Here is a 26584-nt window from a genome sequence, read left to right as displayed (position 1 = left end):
AGTTAAACAAAAGACATGAGGGGTGACTGCGACCTCCCTAATCTATCTATAAATATTTACTTAAGTAGGGAGGTTTGGTTCATAGAGGCCTACTTCCATTCCGAGTTTGAAAATTATAGCTTAATATTCAAGGGAGTTAGGCGGTCTTGAAATCTGAGCCTTTTTCCCGCCAATTTATTTTATTTAATTTTTTAATCTATTGTGCGTTCTTCTGCCAAGAAAGACAATTGGTTTTATACATAGAACACCTTTGCTATGCTAAACTGTCGTGAAAATATCGTAAAACAAGTTTAGAAAAATAATATAATTTAAACAAACTACTTTTCCGGGTTTTTTCCAGTTTTTAAGCATTATTTGAATTTTCCCGAACAGAAAAAAATATTTTTTATATATAGAATCCCTTAAAATATCGATAAACACGTTAAATAAATAATATAATGCAAAATAAGCAAAAGAAAAAAAAATTTAAAAATTGACCACAGCCGAGGTTCGAACCCGGTCCCCCACGCTCCAATCGTAAGTGACTAGCGCATGGTCTTAGCCATTGGACCACGCTTATACGACATTCGTGCTACTACATAGCTTTAATTACCCTCTCCCCGTTAGTTAAACAAAAGACATGAGGGGTGACTGCGACCTCCCTAATCTATCTATAAATATTTACTTAAGTAGGGTGGTTTGGTTCATAGAGGCCTACTTCCATTCCGAGTTTGAAAATTATAGCTTAACATTCAAGGGAGTTAGGCGGTCTTGAAATTTGAGCCTTTTACCCGCCAATTTATTTTATTTAATTTTTTAATCCATTGTGCGTTCTTCTGCCAAGAAAGACAATTGGTTTTATACATAGAACACCTTTGCTATGCTAAACTGTCGTGAAAATATCGTAAAACAAGTTTAGAAAAATAATATAATTTAAACAAACTACTTTTCCGGGTTTTTTCCAGTTTTTAAGCATTATTTGAATTTTCCCGAACAGAAAAAAATATTTTTTATATATAGAATCCCTTAAAATATCGATAAACACGTTAAATAAATAATATAATGCAAAATAAGCAAAAGAAAAAAAAATTAAAAATTGACCACAGCCGAGGTTCGAACCCGGTCCTCCACGCTCTAATCGTAAGTCACTAGCGCATGGTCTTAGCCGTTATACCACGCTTATACGACGTTCGTGCTACTACATAGCTTTAATTACCCTCTCCCCGTTAGTTAAACAAAAGACATGAGGGGTGACTGCGACCTCCCTAATCTATCTATAAATATTTACTTAAGTAGGGTGGTTTGGTTCATAGAGGCCTACTTCCATTCCGAGTTTGAAAATTATAGCTTAATATTCAAGGGAGTTAGGCGGTCTTGAAATTTGAGCCTTTTTCCCGCCAATTTATTTTATTTAATTTTTTAATCCATTGTGCGTTCTTCTGCCAAGAAAGACAATTGGTTTTATGCATAGAACACCTTTGCTATGCTAAACTGTCGTGAAAATATCGTAAAACAAGTTTAGAAAAATAATATAATTTAAACAAACTACTTTTCCGGGTTTTTTCCTGTTTTTAAGCATTATTTGAATTTTCCCGAACAGAAAAAAATATTTTTTTAATATAGAATCCCTTAAAACATCGATAAACACGTTAAATAAATAATATAATGCAAAATAAACAAAAGAAAAAAAATTTTAAAAATTGACCACAGCCGAGATTCGAACCCGGTCCCCCACGCTCTAATCGTAAGTCACTAGCGCATGGTCTTAGCCGTTATACCACGCTTATACGACGTTCGTGCTACTACATAGCTTTAATTACCCTCTCCCCGTTAGTTAAACAAAAGACATGAGGGGTGACTGCGACCTCCCTAATCTATCTATAAATATTTACTTAAGTAGGGTGGTTTGGTTCATAGAGGCCTACTTCCATTCCGAGTTTGAAAATTATAGCTTAATATTCAAGGGAGTTAGGCGGTCTTGAAATTTGAGCCTTTTTCCCGCCAATTTATTTTATTTAATTTTTTAATCCATTGTGCGTTCTTCTGCCAAGAAAGACAATTGGTTTTATACATAGAACACCTTTGCTATGCTAAACTGTCGTGAAAATATCGTAAAACAAGTTTAGAAAAATAATATAATTTAAACAAACTACTTTTCCGGGTTTTTTCCTGTTTTTAAGCATTATTTGAATTGTCCCGAACAGAAAAAAATATTTTTTTTATATAGAATCCCTTAAAACATCGATAAACACGTTAAATAAATAATATAATGCAAAATAAACAAAAGAGAAATAATTTTAAAAATTGACCACAGCCGAGGTTCGAACCCGGTCCCCCACGCTCTAATCGTAAGTCACTAGCGCATGGTCTTAGCCGTTATATCACGCTTATACGACGTTCGTGCTACTACATAGCTTTAATTACCCTCTCCCCGTTAGTTAAACAAAAGACATGAGGGGTGACTGCGACCTCCCTAATCTATCTATAAATATTTACTTAAGTAGTGTGGTTTGGTTCATAGAGGCCTACTTCCATTCCGAGTTTGAAAATTATAGCTTAACATTCAAGGGAGTTAGGCGGTCTTGAAATTTGAGCCTTTTTCCCGCCAATTTATTTTATTTAATTTTTTAATCCATTGTGCGTTCTTCTGCCAAGAAAGACAATTGGTTTTATACATAGAACACCTTTGCTATGCTAAACTGTCGTGAAAATATCGTAAAACAAGTTTAGAAAAATAATATGATTTAAACAAACTACTTTTCCGGGTTTTTTCCAGTTTTTAAGCATTATTTGAATTTTCCCGAACAGAAAAAAATATTTTTTATATATAGAATCCCTTAAAATATCGATAAACACGTTAAATAAATAATATAATGCAAAATAAGCAAAAGAAAAAAAAATTTAAAAATTGACCACAGCCGAGGTTCGAACCCGGTCCCCCACGCTCCAATCGTAAGTCACTAGCGCATGGTCTTAGCCATCGGACCACGCTTATACGACGTTCGTGCTACTACATAGCTTTAATTACCCTCCTCCCGTTAGTTAAACAAAAGACATGAGGGGTGACTGCGACCTCCCTAATCTATCTATAAATATTTACTTAAGTAGGGTGGTTTGGTTCATAGAGGCCTACTTCCATTCCGAGTTTGAAAATTATAGCTTAACATTCAAGGGAGTTAGGCGGTCTTGAAATTTGAGCCTTTTTCCCGCCAATTTATTTTATTTAATTTTTTAATCCATTGTGCGTTCTTCTGCCAAGAAAGACAATTGGTTTTATACATAGAACACCTTTGCTATGCTAACCTGTCGTGAAAATATCGTAAAACAAGTTTAGAAAAGTAATATAATTTAAACAAACTACTTTTCCGGGTTTTTTCCAGTTTTTAAGCATTATTTGAATTTTCCCGAACAGAAAAAAATATTTTTTATATATAGAATCCCTTAAAATATCGATAAACACGTTAAATAAATAATATAATGCAAAATAAGCAAAAGAAAAAAAAATTTAAAAATTCACCACAGCCGAGGTTCGAACCCGGTCCCCCACGCTCTAATCGTAAGTCACTAGCGCATGGTCTTAGCCGTTATACCACGCTTATACGACGTTCGTGCTACTACATAGCTTTAATTACCCTCTCCCCGTTAGTTAAACAAAAGACATGAGGGGTGACTGCGACCTCCCTAATCTATCTATAAATATTTACTTAAGTAGGGTGGTTTGGTTCATAGAGGCCTACTTCCATTCCGAGTTTGAAAATTATAGCTTAATATTCAAGGGAGTTAGGCGGTCTTGAAATTTGAGCCTTTTTCCCGCCAATTTATTTTATTTAATTTTTTAATCCATTGTGCGTTCTTCTGCCAAGAAAGACAATTGGTTTTATGCATAGAACACCTTTGCTATGCTAAACTGTCGTGAAAATATCGTAAAACAAGTTTAGAAAAATAATATAATTTAAACAAACTACTTTTCCGGGTTTTTTCCTGTTTTTAAGCATTATTTGAATTTTCCCGAACTGAAAAAAATATTTTTTTTATATAGAATCCCTTAAAACATCGATAAACACGTTAAATAAGTAATATAATGCAAAATAAACAAAAGAAAAAAAATTTTAAAAATTGACCACAGCCGAGGTTCGAACCCGGTCCCCCTCGCTCTAATCGTAAGTCACTAGCGCATGGTCTTAGCCGTTATACCACGCCTATACGACGTTCGTGCTACTACATAGCTTTAATTACCCTCTCCCCGTTAGTTAAACAAAAGACATGAGGGGTGACTGCGACCTCCCTAATCTATCTATAAATATTTACTTAAGTAGTGTGGTTTGGTTCATAGAGGCCTACTTCCATTCCGAGTTTGAAAATTATAGCTTAACATTCAAGGGAGTTAGGCGGTCTTGAAATTTGAGCCTTTTTCCCGCCAATTTATTTTATTTAATTTTTTAATCCATTGTGGGTTCTTCTGCCAAGAAAGACAATTGGTTTTATACATAGAACACCTTTGCTATGCTAAACTGTCGTGAAAATATCGTAAAACAAGTTTAGAAAAATAATATAATTTAAACAAACTACTTTTCCGGGTTTTTTCCAGTTTTTAAGCATTATTTGAATTTTCCCGAACAGAAAAAAATATTTTTTATATATAGAATCCCTTAAAATATCGATAAACACGTTAAATAAATAATATAATGCAAAATAAGTAAAAGAAAAAAAAATTTAAAAATTGACCACAGCCGAGGTTCGAACCCGGTCCCCCACGCTCCAATCGTAAGTCACTAGCGCATGGTCTTAGCCATTGGACCACGCTTATACGACGTTCGTGCTACTACATAGCTTTAATTACCCTCTCCCCGCTAGTTAAACAAAAGACATGAGGGGTGACTGCGACCTCCCTAATCTATCTATAAATATTTACTTAAGTAGGGTGGTTTGGTTCATAGAGGCCTACTTCCATTCCGAGTTTGAAAATTATAGCTTAACATTCAAGGGAGTTAGGCGGTCTTGAAATTTGAGCCTTTTTCCCGCCAATTTATTTTATTTAATTTTTTAATCCATTGTGCGTTCTTCTGCCAAGAAAGACAATTGGTTTTATACATAGAACACCTTTGCTATGCTAAACTGTCGTGAAAATATCGTAAAACAAGTTTAGAAAAATAATATAATTTAAACAAACTACTTTTCCGGGTTTTTTCCAGTTTTTAAGCATTATTTGAATTTTCCCGAACAGAAAAAAATATTTTTTTTATATAGAATCCCTTAAAACATCGATAAACACGTTAAATAAATAATATAATGCAAAATAAACAAAAGAGAAATAATTTTAAAAATTGACCACAGCCGAGGTTCGAACCCGGTCCCCCACGCTCTAATCGTAAGTCACTAGCGCATGGTCTTAGCCGTTATATCACGCTTATACGACGTTCGTGCTACTACATAGCTTTAATTACCCTCTCCCCGTTAGTTAAACAAAAGACATGAGGGGTGACTGCGACCTCCCTAATCTATCTATAAATATTTACTTAAGTAGTGTGGTTTGGTTCATAGAGGCCTACTTCCATTCCGAGTTTGAAAATTATAGCTTAACATTCAAGGGAGTTAGGCGGTCTTGAAATTTGAGCCTTTTTCCCGCCAATTTATTTTATTTAATTTTTTAATCCATTGTGCGTTCTTCTGCCAAGAAAGACAATTGGTTTTATACATAGAACACCTTTGCTATGCTAAACTGTCGTGAAAATATCGTAAAACAAGTTTAGAAAAATAATATGATTTAAACAAACTACTTTTCCGGGTTTTTTCCAGTTTTTAAGCATTATTTGAATTTTCCCGAACAGAAAAAAATATTTTTTATATATAGAATCCCTTAAAATATCGATAAACACGTTAAATAAATAATATAATGCAAAATAAGCAAAAGAAAAAAAATTTAAAAATTGACCACAGCCGAGGTTCGAACCCGGTCCCCCACGCTCCAATCGTAAGTCACTAGCGCATGGTCTTAGCCATCGGACCACGCTTATACGACGTTCGTGCTACTACATAGCTTTAATTACCCTCCTCCCGTTAGTTAAACAAAAGACATGAGGGGTGACTGCGACCTCCCTAATCTATCTATAAATATTTACTTAAGTAGGGTGGTTTGGTTCATAGAGGCCTACTTCCATTCCGAGTTTGAAAATTATAGCTTAACATTCAAGGGAGTTAGGCGGTCTTGAAATTTGAGCCTTTTTCCCGCCAATTTATTTTATTTAATTTTTTAATCCATTGTGCGTTCTTCTGCCAAGAAAGACAATTGGTTTTATACATAGAACACCTTTGCTATGCTAACCTGTCGTGAAAATATCGTAAAACAAGTTTAGAAAAGTAATATAATTTAAACAAACTACTTTTCCGGGTTTTTTCCAGTTTTTAAGCATTATTTGAATTTTCCCGAACAGAAAAAAATATTTTTTATATATAGAATCCCTTAAAATATCGATAAACACGTTAAATAAATAATATAATGCAAAATAAGCAAAAGAAAAAAAATTTAAAAATTCACCACAGCCGAGGTTCGAACCCGGTCCCCCACGCTCTAATCGTAAGTCACTAGCGCATGGTCTTAGCCGTTATACCACGCTTATACGACGTTCGTGCTACTACATAGCTTTAATTACCCTCTCCCCGTTAGTTAAACAAAAGACATGAGGGGTGACTGCGACCTCCCTAATCTATCTATAAATATTTACTTAAGTAGGGTGGTTTGGTTCATAGAGGCCTACTTCCATTCCGAGTTTGAAAATTATAGCTTAATATTCAAGGGAGTTAGGCGGTCTTGAAATTTGAGCCTTTTTCCCGCCAATTTATTTTATTTAATTTTTTAATCCATTGTGCGTTCTTCTGCCAAGAAAGACAATTGGTTTTATGCATAGAACACCTTTGCTATGCTAAACTGTCGTGAAAATATCGTAAAACAAGTTTAGAAAAATAATATAATTTAAACAAACTACTTTTCCGGGTTTTTTCCTGTTTTTAAGCATTATTTGAATTTTCCCGAACTGAAAAAAATATTTTTTTTATATAGAATCCCTTAAAACATCGATAAACACGTTAAATAAGTAATATAATGCAAAATAAACAAAAGAAAAAAAATTTTAAAAATTGACCACAGCCGAGGTTCGAACCCGGTCCCCCTCGCTCTAATCGTAAGTCACTAGCGCATGGTCTTAGCCGTTATACCACGCCTATACGACGTTCGTGCTACTACATAGCTTTAATTACCCTCTCCCCGTTAGTTAAACAAAAGACATGAGGGGTGACTGCGACCTCCCTAATCTATCTATAAATATTTACTTAAGTAGTGTGGTTTGGTTCATAGAGGCCTACTTCCATTCCGAGTTTGAAAATTATAGCTTAACATTCAAGGGAGTTAGGCGGTCTTGAAATTTGAGCCTTTTTCCCGCCAATTTATTTTATTTAATTTTTTAATCCATTGTGGGTTCTTCTGCCAAGAAAGACAATTGGTTTTATACATAGAACACCTTTGCTATGCTAAACTGTCGTGAAAATATCGTAAAACAAGTTTAGAAAAATAATATAATTTAAACAAACTACTTTTCCGGGTTTTTTCCAGTTTTTAAGCATTATTTGAATTTTCCCGAACAGAAAAAAATATTTTTTATATATAGAATCCCTTAAAATATCGATAAACACGTTAAATAAATAATATAATGCAAAATAAGTAAAAGAAAAAAAAATTTAAAAATTGACCACAGCCGAGGTTCGAACCCGGTCCCCCACGCTCCAATCGTAAGTCACTAGCGCATGGTCTTAGCCATTGGACCACGCTTATACGACGTTCGTGCTACTACATAGCTTTAATTACCCTCTCCCCGCTAGTTAAACAAAAGACATGAGGGGTGACTGCGACCTCCCTAATCTATCTATAAATATTTACTTAAGTAGGGTGGTTTGGTTCATAGAGGCCTACTTCCATTCCGAGTTTGAAAATTATAGCTTAACATTCAAGGGAGTTAGGCGGTCTTGAAATTTGAGCCTTTTTCCCGCCAATTTATTTTATTTAATTTTTTAATCCATTGTGCGTTCTTCTGCCAAGAAAGACAATTGGTTTTTATACATAGAACACCTTTGCTATGCTAAACTGTCGTGAAAATATCGTAAAACAAGTTTAGAAAAATAATATAATTTAAACAAACTACTTTTCCGGGTTTTTTCCAGTTTTTAAGCATTATTTGAATTTTCCCGAACAGAAAAAAATATTTTTTATATATAGAATCCCTTAAAATATCGATAAACACGTTAAATAAATAATATAATGCAAAATAAGCAAAAGAAAAAAAAATTTAAAAATTCACCACAGCCGAGGTTCGAACCCGGTCCCCCACGCTCTAATCATAAGTCACTAGCGCATGGTCTTAGCCGTTATACCACGCTTATACGACGTTCGTGCTACTACATAGCTTTAATTACCCTCTCCCCGTTAGTTAAACAAAAGACATGAGGGGTGACTGCGACCTCCCTAATCTATCTATAAATATTTACTTAAGTAGGGTGGTTTGGTTCATAGAGGCCTACTTCCATTCCGAGTTTGAAAATTATAGCTTAATATTCAAGGGAGTTAGGCGGTCTTGAAATTTGAGCCTTTTTCCCGCCAATTTATTTTATTTAATTTTTTAATCCATTGTGCGTTCTTCTGCCAAGAAAGACAATTGGTTTTATGCATAGAACACCTTTGCTATGCTAAACTGTCGTGAAAATATCGTAAAACAAGTTTAGAAAAATAATATAATTTAAACAAACTATTTTTCCAGGTTTTTTCCTGTTTTTAAGCATTATTTGAATTTTCCCGAACAGAAAAAAATATTTTTTTTATATAGAATCCCTTAAAACATCGATAAACACGTTAAATAAATAATATAATGCAAAATAAACAAAAGAAAAAAAATTTTAAAAATTGACCACAGCCGAGATTCGAACCCGGTCCCCCACGCTCTAATCGTAAGTCACTAGCGCATGGTCTTAGCCGTTATACCACGCTTATACGACGTTCGTGCTACTACATAGCTTTAATTACCCTCTCCCCGTTACTTAAACAAAAGACATGAGGGGTGACTGCGACCTCCCTAATCTATCTATAAATATTTACTTAAGTAGGGTGGTTTGGTTCATAGAGGCCTACTTCCATTCCGAGTTTGAAAATTATAGCTTAATATTCAAGGGAGTTAGGCGGTCTTGAAATCTGAGCCTTTTTCCCGCCAATTTATTTTATTTAATTTTTTAATCTATTGTGCGTTCTTCTGCAAAGAAACACAATTGGTTTTATACATAGAACACCTTTGCTATGCTAAACTGTCGTGAATATATCGTAAAACAAGTTTAGAAAAATAATATAATTTAAACAAACTACTTTTCCGGGTTTTTTCCAGTTTTTAAGCATTATTTGAATTTTCCCGAGCAGAAAAAAATATTTTTTATATATAGAATCCCTTAAAACATCGATAAACACGTTAAATGAATAATATAATGCAAAATAAGCAAAAGAAAAAAAATTTAAAAATTGACCACAGCCGAGGTTCGAACCCGGTCCCCCACGCTCCAATCGTAAGTCACTAGCGCATGGTCTTAGCCATTGGACCACGCTTATACGACGTTCGTGCTACTACATAGCTTTAATTACCCTCTCCCCGTTAGTTAAACAAAAGACATGAGGGGTGACTGAGACCTCCCTAATCTATCTATAAATATTTACTTAAGTAGGGTGGTTTGGTTCATAGAGGCCTACTTCCATTCCGAGTTTGAAAATTATAGCTTAATATTCAAGGGAGTTAGGCGGTCTTGAAATTTGAGCCTTTTTCCCGCCAATTTATTTTATTTAATTTTTTAATCCATTGTGCGTTCTTCTGCCAAGAAAGACAATTGGTTTTATACATAGAACACCTTTGCTATGCTAAACTGTCGTGAAAATATCGTAAAACAAGTTTAGAAAAATAATATAATTTAAACAAACTACTTTTCCGGGTTTTTCCAGTTTTTAAGCATTATTTGAATTTTCCCGAACAGAAAAAAATATTTTTTTTTATATAGAATACCTTAAAACATCGATAAACACGTTAAATAAATAATATAATGCCAAATAAACAAAAGAAAAAAAAATTTAAAAATTGACCACAGCCGAGGTTCGAACCCGGTCCCCCACGCTCCAATCGCAAGTCACTAGCGCATGGTCTTAGCCATTGGACCACGCTTATACGACGTTCGTGCTACTACATAGCTTTAAGCACCCTCTCCCCGTTAGTTAAACAAAAGACATGAGGGGTGACTGCGACCTCCCTAATCTATCTATAAATATTTACTTAAGTAGGGTGGTTTGGTTCATAGAGGCCTACTTCTATTCCGAGTTTGAAAATTATAGCTTAATATTCAAGGGAGTTAGGCGGTCTTGAAATTTGAGCCTTTTTCCCGCCAATTTATTTTTTTTAATTTTTTAATCTATTGTGCGTTCTTCTGCGAAGAAACACAATTGGTTTTATACATAGAACACCTTTGCTATGCTAAACTGTCGTGAATATATCGTAAAACAAGTTTAGAAAAATAATATAATTTAAACAAACTACTTTTCCGGGTTTTTTCCAGTTTTTAAGCATTATTTGAATTTTCCCGAACAGAAAAAAATATTTTTTATATATAGAATCCCTTAAAACATCGATAAACACGTTAAGTAAATAATATAATGCAAAATAAACAAAAGAAAAAAAATTTTAAAAATTGACCACAGCCGAGCTTCGAACCCGGTCCCCCACGCTCTAATCGTAAGTCACTAGCGCATGGTCTTAGCCGTTGGACCACGCTTATACGACGTTCGTGCTACTACATAGCTTTAATTACCCTCTCCCCGTTAGTTAAAATGGCGGGAAATGGTTCAAATTTCAAGTCCGTCTAACTCCTTTTAATATTAAGCTATAATTTTCAAACTCGGACGGAAAGTTGTCCTCTATGAGCCGAACCAACCTGCAAAGAAGATTTTTTATAGACCTATTAGGGGGGCGGCAAACGTCCATTAGGTCTTTTGTTTAGCTCACCGGGTGAGGGTACTTGAAGCTATGTAGTAGCCTGATCGCCGTATAAGCGTGGTTCAACGACTAAGACAGAGTACTAGCGTCTTACGCCTTAAACGAGGGGGTGCAGGTTCGAATTCCGGCTGAGATTAATTTTTAAAATTTTATTTATTATTTTCTTTTGTATTTTTTTACATTATATTAACTATTTAATGAGTTTTTCGGGATCCTACATGCAAAAAATAATTTTTTTTACTCGAGAAATTTCATATAATGCTTAAAAACTGGAAAAATCCCGGAAAATTAGTTTATTTATTATTTTTATTTTATTTTATTTTATTCTAAATTTTCGTGAAAATATTGTAAAAGGAGCAAAAAAAAAAATCTTATATAAATAAACTAATTCCGAAATTCGCACATTTTTGAAGTAGTGAACCATAAACGGCTGCATGAAAATGCTCATAACCCTGAAACAAATTGTCATATAAACTTGAAATCGGATTTAATTTAATTCTGCTTTCACTCTATATATATATATATATGTATATATATATTATAATATATATATATATATATATATATATATATATATATATATATATATATATATATATATATATATATATATATATATATATATATATATATATATATATAAGCACTGTTTTCACACGCATTAAATGTTATTTTTGACCTTTAAGATAAAAGGTTTACACTAAAAAGTACGTGTCATCGATATATATATATATATATATATATATATATATATATATATATATATATATATATATATATATATATATATATATATATATATATATATATATATATATATATATATATATATATATATATATATATATATATATATATATATATATATATATATATATATATATATATATATATATATATATATATATATATATATATATATATATATATATATATATATATATATATATATATATATATATATATATATATATATATATATATATAAGCACTGTTTTCACACGCATTAAATGTTATTTTTGACCTTTAAGATAAAAGGTTTACACTAAAAAGTACGTTTCATCGATATATATATATATATATATATATATATATATATATATATATATATATATATATATATATATATATATATATATATATATATATATATATATATATATATATATATATATATATATATATATATATATATATATATATATATATATATATATATATATATATATATATATATATATATATATAAGCACTGTTTTCACACGCATTAAATGTTATTTTTGACCTTTAAGATAAAAGGTTTACACTAAAAAGTACGTGTCATCGATATATATATATATATATATATATATATATATATATATATATATATATATATATATATATATATATATATATATATATATATATATATATATATATATGTATATATATATTATAATATATATATATATATATATATATATATATATATATGTATATATATATTATAATATATATATATATATATATATATATATATATATATTTATAATAAAGATAAAAGATAAAAGGTTTACACTAAAAAGTACGTTTCATCGATATATATATATATATATATATATATATATATATATATATATATATATATATATATATATATATATATATATATATATATATATATATATATATATATATATATATCGATGAAACGTACTTTTTAGTGTAAACCTTTTATCTTAAAGGTCAAAAATAACATTTAATGCGTGTGAAAACAGTGCTTATCTTAGTTTGATTCAACACACAGCGGCGAAGTTTCTGAAACAACGGTGGTCAGTTAATTTTATTTATTTAACTTTTACGATAAGGGATATTTACAAAACAAAATAAATAAAATTCCAATGAGGACTTGATTCGGCGATTCAACACTCGTTTCAAGTTTTTTTTTTAAATAGAATTAAGAAAGGAAATTTGTTTCAGAGCTTTTTTCTGTTTTTATTGCTGGTATTTCATAAAATGACGTCCCCCCCCTCTTTTTTTCATTTTAATATTTATTCGTGAATAATTTGATACGATAAAAGGGAATTTTCAGAGTGAACCTTAAATCAGATGTTAGTTTTTTTCTTACATTTTTATCTCCATATATTTTTATATGGGGGGGGGGGGGAATCAACGTGTTACTTAGTATACATCTAGTTTCTTTAGATATTATTTATTTATTTGATATTATTGAAATTTTTTTACTTTCTTTCCATAAAATTTTTAAATCTTACTGATTCTTTTATCTGTTCCTTATATTTTTTCTATTGCTCTTTTTCTTTCCTTCATTAATGCATGCATTTAAACTTTAAAAAAAAGCATGTTTTACACGTGTGAAAAGTATATCATTTCTGCTTACTGAGCTCTAAAGCAATGGCGAGATTTTTATTTTAGTTGGGTTTTCTCGTAAATATAATAAAAATGAAACTCGAGTAATGCCAGAGCCTGATTATTGCCTAGGCCCCATAGGCACGGGCCTAGTGCCCACACTTTCTGGGGGTGTCTAAAATTAGTAAACAGTTCACACTATTACATTTTTTTTTAAATACTGAAAGAATTAGTTTTTCTCAAAAAAAAAGAATTTTTTTATTTCAAATTTTCGTCATATCGCGTGATAAACGAAACTCGTGTAAACATTGCACTAATCAAATTCGAAAGTAAGGCTGAATTTTAATGGGTGCAAATTTTACTCCAATGGCTTAAGCAAATGCAACGAGAATGCATATTCGCAAAGTCTCTTATAAATGATTCGTAAGGCCCGGATTTTGATGACATTTGCATTTTTTTGCATTTTTGGACATTTTTTGTCCTTTAGAGCATTTTTTGAGATTTATAGGGCATTTTCTTTAAATTTTGGGGCGTATTTTGCATTTTAAAGCATTTTTTAAATTTTTTTTTAATTTTTTTCTAATTTTTCTAATTTTTTATTATTACACTGGCTTCCAAACAATGAAGAAAATCTCTAGGATATTAAAAGGTGAAGCAACATCTTTTCAAATTGAAGAAGAATTGTCAGTAAGTGTGACCGTCCTTTTCAAGTACGCACCAATAACATCAGTAGACGTTGAAAGAAGCTTCTCCTGGTATAAAAAATTTGCTTTCAGACAAGAGACGCTCGTTTACATTTCAAAATTTTAAAAAAAAAATTAATAATCCACTGTAATTCTGATATTTAGTAATATTATGAGATGGAAGTTGTTATATTCATTTAAGTTTCTATACAAAATGAAAATGTTTTGGAGTCAATATATTTTCCTTTTTTTTTGCTATTTTAGGATGTGAAACATATTTTTCAAACTTTAATGAACGTAGAACAAGTATTGCATTGCTTTATATTTTTGAAACGACTCATAATAATTTTAAAGAGTAAAACATTGTTTTAGTTCAATATTTTTACTTCTATTTAAGTCATGTCATAAGGCATTTTTAGCGCAATTTTCGCATTTTAAGGGCATTTTTTGCACTTTTAAGGGCATTTTTTGCAGTTCATAAGGGCATTTTTTGCACTTTTTAAGGGCATTAATTGAGATTTTTTAGGTCATCAAAATCCGGGCTCTAACGATTAGTGTCAACGAGAACTAAAAACTTATTCTTAACAAATATGTGTAGCTGTAGATGGGGAACGCCACAATATTTAATTCAGCTAATCATTGACTTTCAGCAAAAATCACTGATTTCAATTGTTTGTGGTCATCAAATTGTTTTTATTTTCACACAACATTTTATATTTTTCTTTAATATTTAGATGCGCAAACTTTATCTTAGAAAAATAATCTTCAATTGTCTGCTTTCAAAATTTTTTAGAATGTTTTTCTTGAACCATTCAGTTCAAAAAATTCTTCTTATTGTTAGGACTGCTCTTCAGAAATTAAATCTCAAAACATTTTGTTAGGGGCCCGGAAACTTTTGTGGGCCTTGGGCCTGTCTTGATCGGTCTCTGAGTAATGCGCAAATTCTAGTTTCACAGTTTAACTTATTTAAATTAATTTATACATGAAAAAATAATTTGAATCTCATATTTCATCCCCCCCCTCCCAAAAAAAAGAATACTTTTAAATGAAAAGAGAGAAGAAAAAAAATGCTGTTTTGTGGGTGAGTTGTTATTTTATTGACTGATGCGAATCAGGAATGAGAAACCCCTTAATTAAGGGGTTTCTCATTATTATTAATAATATCAATTATTAATAATAAGCATCCAAGAGTGTGCATTTGCAAACTTCCTGGAAAACTCAATAAATTAAAATTTCTGTCTGGCTTTTAAATGTTATAATTTTTTTATTCTAAACAATTTTACAGAGTCCCTGGCGAAATTATTTGGCGCTCAAAGAAATTCTATGTAAAATCTTAATTATCAGCCAATACTATACAGCTTTATTGCTTTTCTGCGGCTTGCACTTCGTTAGTGACGATAGCGAGACGATATATAATATAAACTCGACAATTGAAAAAAATGAGACGATATATTATATAAATATAGAATATTTATAACATCAGGTATATTAGCATAGTATAATAATTTGACCCAATTATTCGACACACTGTAGTGTTTTAATAATCGCATGTTTTGCACGAGTTTATATACAATACTTTAATATTTAAACAAACATGTAATGGGTTTTAATTCGGGAGATTCTTTATATACTTCCCATTTGTATTTATTTTTAACGTATTGCATGACAATGTTAACCCATTGATACAGGAACGTAAGCAAGTGCAAACCGGTTTCAGCAGCATAAGAACAATAAGGCAGTATAGTAACAGCTGATATGTAATTAAGATATGTATTACATAAAATCTCATTGTGCGTCGAATAATTTGGCCAGGGATGGTAAATGATGTTTTTTTATTAAATCACTTTGAATTAATCGCTCTGCTATCTTATATTAAACGTGTAAGTTACGTATTTAAATAATTTTTTTTGTGCTCATACCGTACTTAAACACTGTATGACTTTTATAAGGGATTTTTTTTTTTTAAACTTAAATACTATTCAAATCTTTACTTTTGTGAAAATTTCTGTTGCAGGCATGTAAAAATATTCACACCCGATTTTTAAAGTATTATTGTGGCTTATCTACCACTAAGATTATTAAAATACCAATTCCTTAATTAACTAGTTTTTATCTTGATGTACCCTTTGATAGATGAACGTTAACATAGTCGATCATAAATAACATTTTTTCCTGGTTAGGCCCACCAGTGAAAATGTCTGCGAGCACTTCGTGGTTTTATGTAATTTGTTTACAGTGTATTAAAAGTGCTGCTAATAATAATTATTATTATTTACATCTGTTATCTTCATTAGTTTATTTCATTCGGGATGATTTCATTTATTCTTAATATCATTCATTTCTTCATTTTTTTAAAAAAGATATTAAGGGGTCACAGTAGCTTTGCAACAATTTTTTTTAAATAAAGGTATATGATCATTCATTTTGTGGATGCTTCACATGCTCACTTAACTTATAATCAATAATTTATCTTCAAAAAATAATTAAACTGCTTAAATTTTTAAAGTTTTTTTAAAAAAGTTGAAAAAATTCAAAATTTTCAAATTTATAAGGCTTTTTTATTTTTACATATTTTCCAAAATTTTTTTTTTCTTAGTGCTTACACTATTCATCTTAACAATTTTGTGCATTCATTTGTAGATATATCAATTAGAATATTTTTTGTAGATTATTTTGTAAAAAAGTAGAAAAAAAGGGTAAAAATTCTTATTAGGTATATATGACAAGCTGTAAAAATTGTAATACCCCATAAAATATTTATTCCATGCGCAGTTTAAATAAGTGTATTATACTTAAGGTAAAAAAGGTTACTTCAAAGCTTTATCTTAAATAGAAAAAATTCCTTAGGAATTTAATTAAGATTAAAACCCGAAATTATCATCTATGAGAAAAAGCACTTTAAAGTTTGTCTGCTGAGCAAGTTTCAGTATTAGAACATTCTAAAATCATTCATAACTTTTTAAAAATATAGATAGAGAGAAGTTTTTTTTTCAGTGCATTTGAAATAGTTTGAAGTTTTACTATAAGCAATAAAAAAATTTTTTGGTCAATTTTTGGGTACTGTGACCCCAATTCATCATGTGATCATTTTTTTTAATTAACAAAATATAAGTTTTCTGTTTTCTTTCTTCTTCTTCTTCTTTTTTTTTTCTTTCTTTTTCTTCCTTAACTAGTAGCATAAAGTTATTCAAATTCTCGCTTTTTTCAATTTTGTTTTGCTTAAAATTTACAATTTTACAAAAATTACTAATTTTTTTTCTGGAGTATAAATAATTTTACAATATTGATTGTTAGATTTTAATGTAACCGTGAATATATAACTCAGAAGAAAAACAAAAAAGGAAAAAAAAGAAGAAGAGAAAGATAATCATCGCGTTAAAATAAGTTGAATTATTTATAATAAGAAAAATTTAATCTTTTGTATCTATTTTTATTTCCCTGAAGAGTCTCTGAATTAAATTGAGAAACTCTTAATAACCCAAACAAAAAACAGCCTTTTAAAAATAAAACGTTTTCGTTTTATTTATTACTAAGAAAAGGTCTAGAGAGAACAAAGCTCCCAACTGATCACGTGACGTCCAATCTATTGGCGAAACTCGTGGAAATATGAGGATTGATTCTCGATTTGGCGACGAAATGCGAGGAACTGTAGGGAATAGCAGTTCTTTCTTATGACTAACATAACACACGAGACCTTTTGTAAATAATCGCAAGGCCAATAGCCGCGCTAGATGGTAGCTTATCTGCTTAAATGCCTATTAATGATGATTTTCGTAAAGTGTGCCTATCCTTGAAAAGTGCTCGATCTTTTTAGTTTTGGAGTTTACCTCAATTAAACATTCCATTGTGTTGTCCAGAATGTAACAATGTTTTAAAGACTAAAATCGCTGTGCAGCGATCACGATTTTGTAATGGCTCTTTCAAGAGTTTCGAAAACTGTTATTCTTGTTGCTGTGGGAATTCTCATGGCTGTCATGGGTTTACTTTCCTATATTATGTTCCCTCGTATTTTAAAATGGCAAGTAGAAGAAGTGAGTATCAATATTTGGTGAAAATATATCCGCATGATGAACATCTAGGGCGGAAGTGATTTATCATGTGCTTTTGTTTTGTTTACAATGGAGGGTGTTTGTTTACATTCTTCAAATTTCATTATTTCCGAATGTGGGCAATTTTCGGTGTAATATATGTTCGAAATCTCATTTTTAAATAGTTATTTTATTGATTGAATTCCTCTTTAACGGAAATTATTAATTTTTTTGCTTCTTGTAATCGAACATTTTTTTAAACATTTAAATAAAAAAGCACAATTTACACCAAAGAATACTAGACATATATTGATCCATTTCAATTTAAAACTTTCATTTATATACTTATGTTAGATTTCAGTGAAGCATAAAATATTTTAAATGGCATTAATTCCTGTTAATATTTAATTTAACTATTTATTCTTAAAATTAGAATTTTTGTAAGTGTTGTTAATTTTAACTGTATAGATTACTGAAAGCTTGTTTTGTATCCTAGTCTGTGGCAGAATATTCGCCATGTCTTGGCAACGTCCGGATGGTGGTCTGCGAGAAACTAAAAAAAAAAATATATCACAGAAATGGACAAACTCAAAATGTACAACCCCAGGCAAACATTTACATATTTTTTTATAAAAATGTGAAAGTTTGAAATGTATATGGTACTTTGGCGACTGCAGTTGGTGCGAAACATAACAATACGGAAATATCCCCCATATTTTGGAGGATATTTTTATATCGTGATGTGTTGCAACAACGTGATGTGTTGTCAAATGGCTTTTGGGATGTTGCGTCATCCGCAACTTGAGGGGAGATTTCTGTATCGTGATCTGTGGCAGAATAATCGCCGAGTTTTGTCAACTTCCGGACAGAATCTACATATTTTAACATCTACATATTTTTTTAATCAAGTTTAAAATCTATTTGGTACCTTGGCGATTATAGTTTGCTTGGTAGATCATGATACGGAAATCTCCCCTAATCATTTTTATGCCTATTTCTTCAGGGCTATTTCCACTTCGTGATCTGTTGCACTAACTACAAGGTATCTGCGAACCTGGAAAGTCATGAATTTTGGTATTGAACAAAATTTGCCATAAAATGTCATGATTTTAACAATTTTAAAAAAAGGAAAAGGTCGCTGAAAAACCTAAATTTTATAACTAAGAAAAGAAAATAATAAAAGTTTCAATAATTGAAAATACTGTTTAACTTTTGAAATCAATATATATATATATATATATATATAAAATTAGTTGATTTAAGTCAACAAACCCTGCTCACAGTCTTATTTTATTAAAATATAAAATGTTTTTATCAGGTTCTTTTAAAATTATGGTGTTCTTTCAAAAAAGGATAGAAAAACATCATTTCTTGAGCGAATTATCTCTTAAACTCCTGCAATTGCGTAATTTTTGTTATTTATTTATTTTTTATTTTATCAATTTAAAATTCTACCTGAAGCAAGCCAGTCATTGGCGAATTTTTTTTAAATCTCGAAATGAGAACAGAAAATTCAGGAGTATTTATTTCCTTTCTGATAAACAAGAAATGTATCTTTAGAATATAATTCTGCAGCAGAAAAAAAAAGAAAAATATTTGCTTTTGTATTTTTTTCCCAGCTATTTTATTGCTTCAACTCTTTCTTTACTTTGTTTTTTAAATTTAGAATCCATAAATATAACAGTTTTGGTTACACCTATCACTTCAATTAATGTTATTATAATGCTTTTTTAAATTTATGTTGTGTTTTTGTCGAGAAAATAGTAACTTTGTTAAGTCATGAAAAATTATTGAAATGAGTCATGAAAAATCATGAATTTGAAAATCTAATATTTAGCGGATACCTTGCAACTACAAACGCCAAGGTGACAAATAGATTTTAAACTTGCAAATCTGTGGAGAGAAAAAACAAACACATGTAGACTTTTGTGGGCGGGTGTGTGCGTTATAACTTTCGAGTGGGTCCCTTTCTGTGATGTTTTTTTTTTTTTTTGTAAGTTTCTCGCAGGCTGATGCTTGGAAGTTGCCAGGACTTGGCGATTATTATGCCAGAGATCCAGGGTTGCGAAAAACCCAACCCGGGTGGGTTTTATTGGGCTTTTCTGGGTTTTTCATGTTTTTATGGGAGGGTTTTCAAAAGAGAGGGCAGGGATAAGTACCCTATTTTAAAAGAGCTTATTTTAATATTAATAATTAAGTTTAATTTTATAAATTGACTTCATATAGATAATTAATACAAATAAATTGATGTGAAAGTCTGAAAAAGTTTCTTCATGTATCATGATACAAAATGTTATATGTACTCACATACGTCACACATTTGAAACTTATTTTAACACAGGATTACTTTTTATTTATATTTTAATCTTAAAAAATGTTAGGGGAAAATTTTTTATTTGCATAGAAAGCGAATCAATGGCCATACAGTCAAATCTAGCCAGCAAGGTGACTCTCCAGTCTCCAACACAATTAGTTTCTTCACTGTAGGTTAATTTTTTTTTAGGATAGATTACATATATATTTCAATAGAATATCTCTTTAATATAACAGGGGATGAAAAAAGAAATCAATCTTAGAAAAACCCAGTAAAACCCACTTTAGGGGGGGTTTTACCGGGTTTTTCAGAGTGGGTTATACCCAGTAAAACCCGGGTGGGTTTTTTGCAACCCTGCAGAGATCACGATACGGAAATTTCCCCTTTTCTACCATTGCAGTTGTCTGAAACATAGCACAAATTCGATCACATTAGTTTGAAATAATTTTTTGGGAAAGGGGGCTTAAATTTCGAGAGAAACAGTTTACTAGTCAACAAGGTGTGAAGTGAAATTTTTGAAAGGGAAGAGAAAAAAACTATAAAATATATATATATATTTCTAATTTAACAAAACTATTTAATAATAAAATATTAAACAGAAATAAATTGCTTCATCTTACTCTACATTACTACTTAGAAAAATTGTTTTTATTTTCATAATTCACAAATACAAATATCAAGCATAAATGGGGTTTTTCTCTTCCATTTTAGAGGTTATGATAGGCCTCAATCATTTTGTGATGTGGAACATAGACTCTGCGCCTGTTATGCCTAATTGTTGTTTAAATTGTGCCAAACCTGATTCATTTAATAAAGTTCTAAAGAAACGCTTTATGCTAAGAACATGGTACATAGCCTTTTTTAAAAAGTGCTTGAAGGTGCCTATTTTCAATGTTTGTTCTTTTAAAAGCCCTTAAAGGTGCTTTTTTCATGGGGTGTTTTTAAAATGTGCTTAATTTTCCTTTTTGGAAAATAAGAATTTTTTCTTTGCCATGTCGATTATGCAAAAGTGTGCTTTTCACATTGTTCTATTTAACAATTCATTCGACCACAATCCATTTTGGCTTACATTCGGACCATAGCGTTTAAAAACTCCAATAATTTTATACGTTTGATAAATACTTTGGATTCTGCAGGGTGCTGAGCTGGGTTCGGTGTGCTGCATTTTGCAAGATATTCTCAATTTCAGGGTTTAATTTTCCTGTCCCTGAAATCGAACCGAAAAATCTCTCGATTTCTCTTTATGGTGACTAATATAATCGAGAAAAGAGTTCTTTGTCAGAAACTAGTTCAGGGTGCGTAGCTTTTTTAAAAAGTGCTTAAAGGTGCTTATTTTCAATTTTAGTTTTTTAAAGCCCTTAAAGGTATATTTTTCATCGGGTGTTTTTTAAAAGTGCTTCATTTTGAGATGGCATTTTATGGCAAATTTTGTTCAATACCAAAATTCATGACTTTCCAGGTTCGCAGATACCTTGTAGCAACAGAAGTGGAAATAGGCATAAAAATGATTAGGGGAGATTTCCGTATCATGATCTACCATCAAAATGAGATTTTTCTTTTACTATGTTGATTTTCGCTTCGAATTATTCAAAAAGACGCAGTTCATGTTGTTCTATTCAACATTTTCACTATTAATTCAACCCCAATCTATTTCTGCGTCTTGTCAGTATGAAAACAACATTCGTTTTACATGACTCAAAATTTTGATGATTTTTGACAATTGTCAAAAACTTTCCAGCCCTGCCTAATTATGATGTTTTTTTAAAGTGTTTACAAATATTTTTTGTGTGCTTGAAAAGTGCTTAAAAGGTGCTTATTTTTTGTTGAATAATTTCGCTATGCACCCTGTTAAAGGTGCTTATTTTTTGCTGAGAGATTTGGTTATGCACCCTGAAGAATGGAAAAAATAATTATAAAATATGCTGTCATTTTATGTTTATTATTTTAAATAAAAAAATTCATTGCGTTCAGGAGCTCCCACAGGTTGTGTACCCCTATACTAAGTGAAAAATTGTAATCTCAAAAGGGGCTGAGTTATAAAATGTAAGGGAGCCCCCCTGTTCCACTGTCCCTGTAAATCATAGTCTCTGAAATCACAGAAAAATAAATGGTTGCTTGGATTAAGCATCAGATATTACTTCATAGTTTGAAACTGATCTCTCTTTTGTTAAATTGAGATCTCCGTTTGACACTGACTGCTGAAGTAGATCACGTCTCAAATCATATGATGATGTCGAATGTAAAGCTGTCTTGTATTGTCAATGTTATTTAATCATTGTATTTTATAAAAACAGTATATAATTGCAAGAAATAATTTAGTGTTTCAGTTTGAATTAATTTAAGAGTTGCTCTTTGATGGAAAAAATTTAAGAAATAGGCTGCTGACTAAGTTTAGGCTGCTGACTTTTATAGGTTTTCTTATTTTTTTAATCAATTCTCCACAAATATATATATATATATTTTGTTTGTTAAATTAAATGGGTATTATTATGCATATAAGAAAAAGAAATGAACATTATGAATGTTTTATTTAGAATAAAAATATAAAATGTGACTGAGATAAAGTTATACATCATGTTTTTATTTCCAAATTCTCATTCTATCAGCAATAATGGGATTATTTTTTTAAAGTTTATTTTAAGAAAACTTTGACGTGATATGGCATATAGAAAGTGTCATAAAAAGCGTTCACAAATAAAGACTATATTGAAATTTTATTGCAGTTTCATTATTATAGTATTATTAGGTCCCGCAGTGGACTGATCTGTAAGATACGGTTCCCAGTAGAGCACCGAAGTCAAGCATCACTGGCTGCGGTCAGTGTGCGGGTGGGTGACCACTTGTATCAGTCTGTGTTGGGACCGAGGTTGTGCTGTAATGGTCCTCATTAAACTGTTCTACCTTGAAGTGCTCGACTTCGTGTGCTGGTCGTCGGGCCACTGAAGCGGGTGTGCCATCCCCTCTGCAGAGGATTTAAATTGCGATGGCATGTCTACCGATCATCCTCAGAGATGTTTCCCAATAGCCCATTGTACAGCTCTAGTGCAACGTAAATGAACTACAACAATAACTACATTATTATTACTATAAAAATTCATTATTATTATTGTAGTAAAATTTCATGATTATTATAACTAAGGACATAAAAATTGCAATTCTTGATTTTATATCTAAACAGGGTGCATAGCTTTTTAAAAAGTACTTATAGGGGCTTTTGGGGGGGATTTCGGTTTGGGGGGCATCTGGTGTTTTTAAAAAGTGCTTTTTTTTATGAATGATTTTTTTTTTCCTTCAAAGATATCTGGTGGACCCCATGGATTTCAGTAAAAATGGGGAGTTTGCTACGTAATCGTTAACGCCGACTTATGTCTTACCCACGCTGTGAATTGCGCATGCGCGCACACATGAAACCGAAACCAGAGTCCACCAATTCGGATAGAGATTATCAGATCTTTATGAAAAGTTTTTATTTTTAATTCATTTTAATTTTATTCTTGTTCATTTTATTTTACTTCTACCATTTTTTTGATGTAGGGGGTGAGGGCACTTTTGTTCTGAGTTCAGGGTCAAGTTGAATTCATTTAGATTGGACCAGCGATTAAGGAAAGTACCGATTGTTTCAATTTACGTCCATTTCTTTTGGGTTTTTTTTTTTAATGCTAAAAATGTTTATAAAAAGTTTTTGTTTTTCAATAATATAAAAAATGGGGAAATGTATTTTTAACCCCGTATGGACTGCAAAAAACGAATACAAGAGCTGGCAAAAATGCGCATGCACATTAATTTTTTATATGTGCTCGATTACTTTTTTATTTCATTGCTTAAATGTGAATTTTTTAGTGCTTGAAAACTTTTGTTAAGTGCTTAAAAGGTGCTTATTTTTATTGCAAAATTTGGCTATGCACCCTGCTTTTAGTTAATAAAAAAAACTAAGAAAGAGTTATGTTGTTAATTTTTTATTAATGTTGATCTTTGTGTGCTCATTTAAATTTAATGCTAGAGATATTGTTTCATGCTTAAAAAATTTTTTTTAACATCTTACAAATTTTTTTTTTAGAATCTTATACTGTCGCCTGAAGCTGAGCCTTATGAATTTTGGCGAGTGATACCTGTACCTATATACAGTAAATTTTATTTTTTTAATATAACTAATACCAAAGACATTTTAGAGCATAAAGCAAAACCTTTTGTACAGGAACTTGGGCCTTATACATTTAGGTAATTATATTATGAAATTTTTATCATATTTATTTGTATATTGTAACTAATCATTTTTGGTCGTTATTATGTCTAATTATCAATTATTACCATTGATGACAGGATGTCTCCCGAAATGAAATAATAAAAAAACTGTCTCTATCTGCCAAATAGGATGTCTATGTGCTGAGGAGATTTATTAAATCTAGGTTTCTTTTTAGATAAACAGAGTTCTTAATTTTTTAAGAACTCTGACCTTGACGTCCAACTCCCGATAGAAACATTTGAAAGAAAGATACTTAGAACTATCTTTGGTGCCATACCAGAGGGGGGATGTTGGCGAACACGGTACAACTTTGAACTTTATGGGCTCTATAAACATCCTCAAATTATGCAGATAATCCGAAGCAACCGACTAAGATGGCTCGGCCATATATGGAGAGGCTCTGAAGATAGCCCTGTAAAAATTGCCACCTTCAAGCACCCTCAGGGGTCCCGCACTAGAGGTAGACCACCTACTCAATGGCTCAACGACTTGTCAGGCTGGTCTTGACATATGCTTCTGAAGCTTTGACAATGACAAAACTGCAGGAAAATTGTATGGCAATATTTGAGAGAAATATTTCGCTCAGTATACTTGGTGGTGTAAATGGAAACAATAACTGGAGAAGGAGGTTTAACTTTGAACTGTACAAGTTTTATAAACAATCCGATATTATGAAATACATAAAAATAAATCGAATGAATGGCCTGCGTGATTCTAATGAGTGATGACAATAAAAAATGCTATTGCTTTTTAGACCCACTGGTACGAGGAAGCGGGGAAGGGTGCAGTTAAACCGGAGGAGTCTGATTTTCTTGCAGTTAATAAAAAGAATTGGTGATCAAGGATAAATCAGATGTCGTTAAATCTTCTGAGGAATTGGGTTGTTTGACCAACTCCCCTTTACACCAGTTATATGTTGACTCTCTCAGTTACAGATGATTCTTATAGCAAAGTTAACCTTCAAGCATTTTCAACAATATCTTCTGAGTCGCGATGGCTCAGGGGATAGAGCATTTGCCTACCAGGTTCAAATCCCTGTGATGGCTGGTCCATACGAATCCGCATTCGGCTTATACCTACAACGGTGCTGATGTGAAATACCCTTGGTGGTGGACGCATCATGCGTTAGAGTTCCCTTGACATCAGGCTAACCAGAGGAGATTACAAGCAACTGGGTGCACCTGGACTTAGACACGGGTCTTATGTTCGTAAACCGAAGAAGCCCAGTGCTTACTGTTGACTGACATGTAAAAGTTCCTTTTTGTTAAATTAGGTGCTATATGCTCGCAATAGAATATTTGCAATAATTAATTTTTAGACAGTTGGAAAGACTATGAATAAGGTTCTTTGGATTGCAAGATTTGAGCCCTGAAAAACTCCGAGAGATTGTAACTTTAAATTTAAAATTGGCTAATTAATTGCCTTCTATTGAAGTGCTGCGGGTTCGAATCCCAGCCACAGCTGGTGGATACGAATTCCGCTTTCGTCCTGCACCGACCACAGTTCTGACGTGAAATATCCTCAGTGGTATTCGAACCTTGGGTTTGTCCTCTTGCCGTAACACTAACCGTGGGATGTTCTCGAGGTCATCTTCTCCGTGTAATGCTAATGCGGGTTAGTTCCATCAAGAAGTCCTCCACGAAGGCAAATATCTCCGACTACTTGATCCAGGAGTCTTCTGGATTGGGTTCAAATTGACAAGGCTACGGAGTCGAACAGGAGTATTCGAAAATCCGAAGCTTGGGTCGGCCGTTCAACGACTGTTACAGAATAAAATATTGCCCAAAAGAATTATTTCACTCTTCTATCAATTTTGAATGATTGAGAGAAGGAGATTTCATGACAGAGTTAATGGTCGTAAAATACTGCATTTTTATAATTTTCTTTTATTTCATGTTGCACATAACCAACACAGTTGTTAAAGC

At 31.5% G+C, this 26584-nt stretch overlaps 1 protein-coding gene across 2 annotated transcripts in view; it reads left to right on the top strand.

Annotated features, from left to right (window-relative positions):
* Positions 1 to 17690: 17690 nt before the first annotated feature.
* Positions 17691 to 26584, top strand: part of LOC107436415 (protein croquemort) — a 71043-nt gene continuing 62149 nt past the window's right edge. For both annotated transcript variants that reach the window (XR_015428517.1, XM_087149346.1), the window contains exons 1-2: positions 17691 to 18105; positions 24474 to 24634. Coding sequence is in view for 1 of the 2 variants with exons in the window: in XM_087149346.1 (XP_087005472.1) it covers positions 17986 to 18105; positions 24474 to 24634 (281 nt within the window). In the remaining variant the exon portion in view is untranslated. The remainder of the gene's footprint in view (positions 18106 to 24473; positions 24635 to 26584) is intronic.

Source organism: Parasteatoda tepidariorum, chromosome 8, assembly GCF_982258835.1.
Source record: "Parasteatoda tepidariorum strain Cologne lab strain chromosome 8, Ptep-v5.0, whole genome shotgun sequence".
Lineage (NCBI taxonomy): Eukaryota > Metazoa > Arthropoda > Arachnida > Araneae > Theridiidae > Parasteatoda > Parasteatoda tepidariorum.
This window is presented reverse-complemented; position numbering and strand designations above follow the sequence as displayed.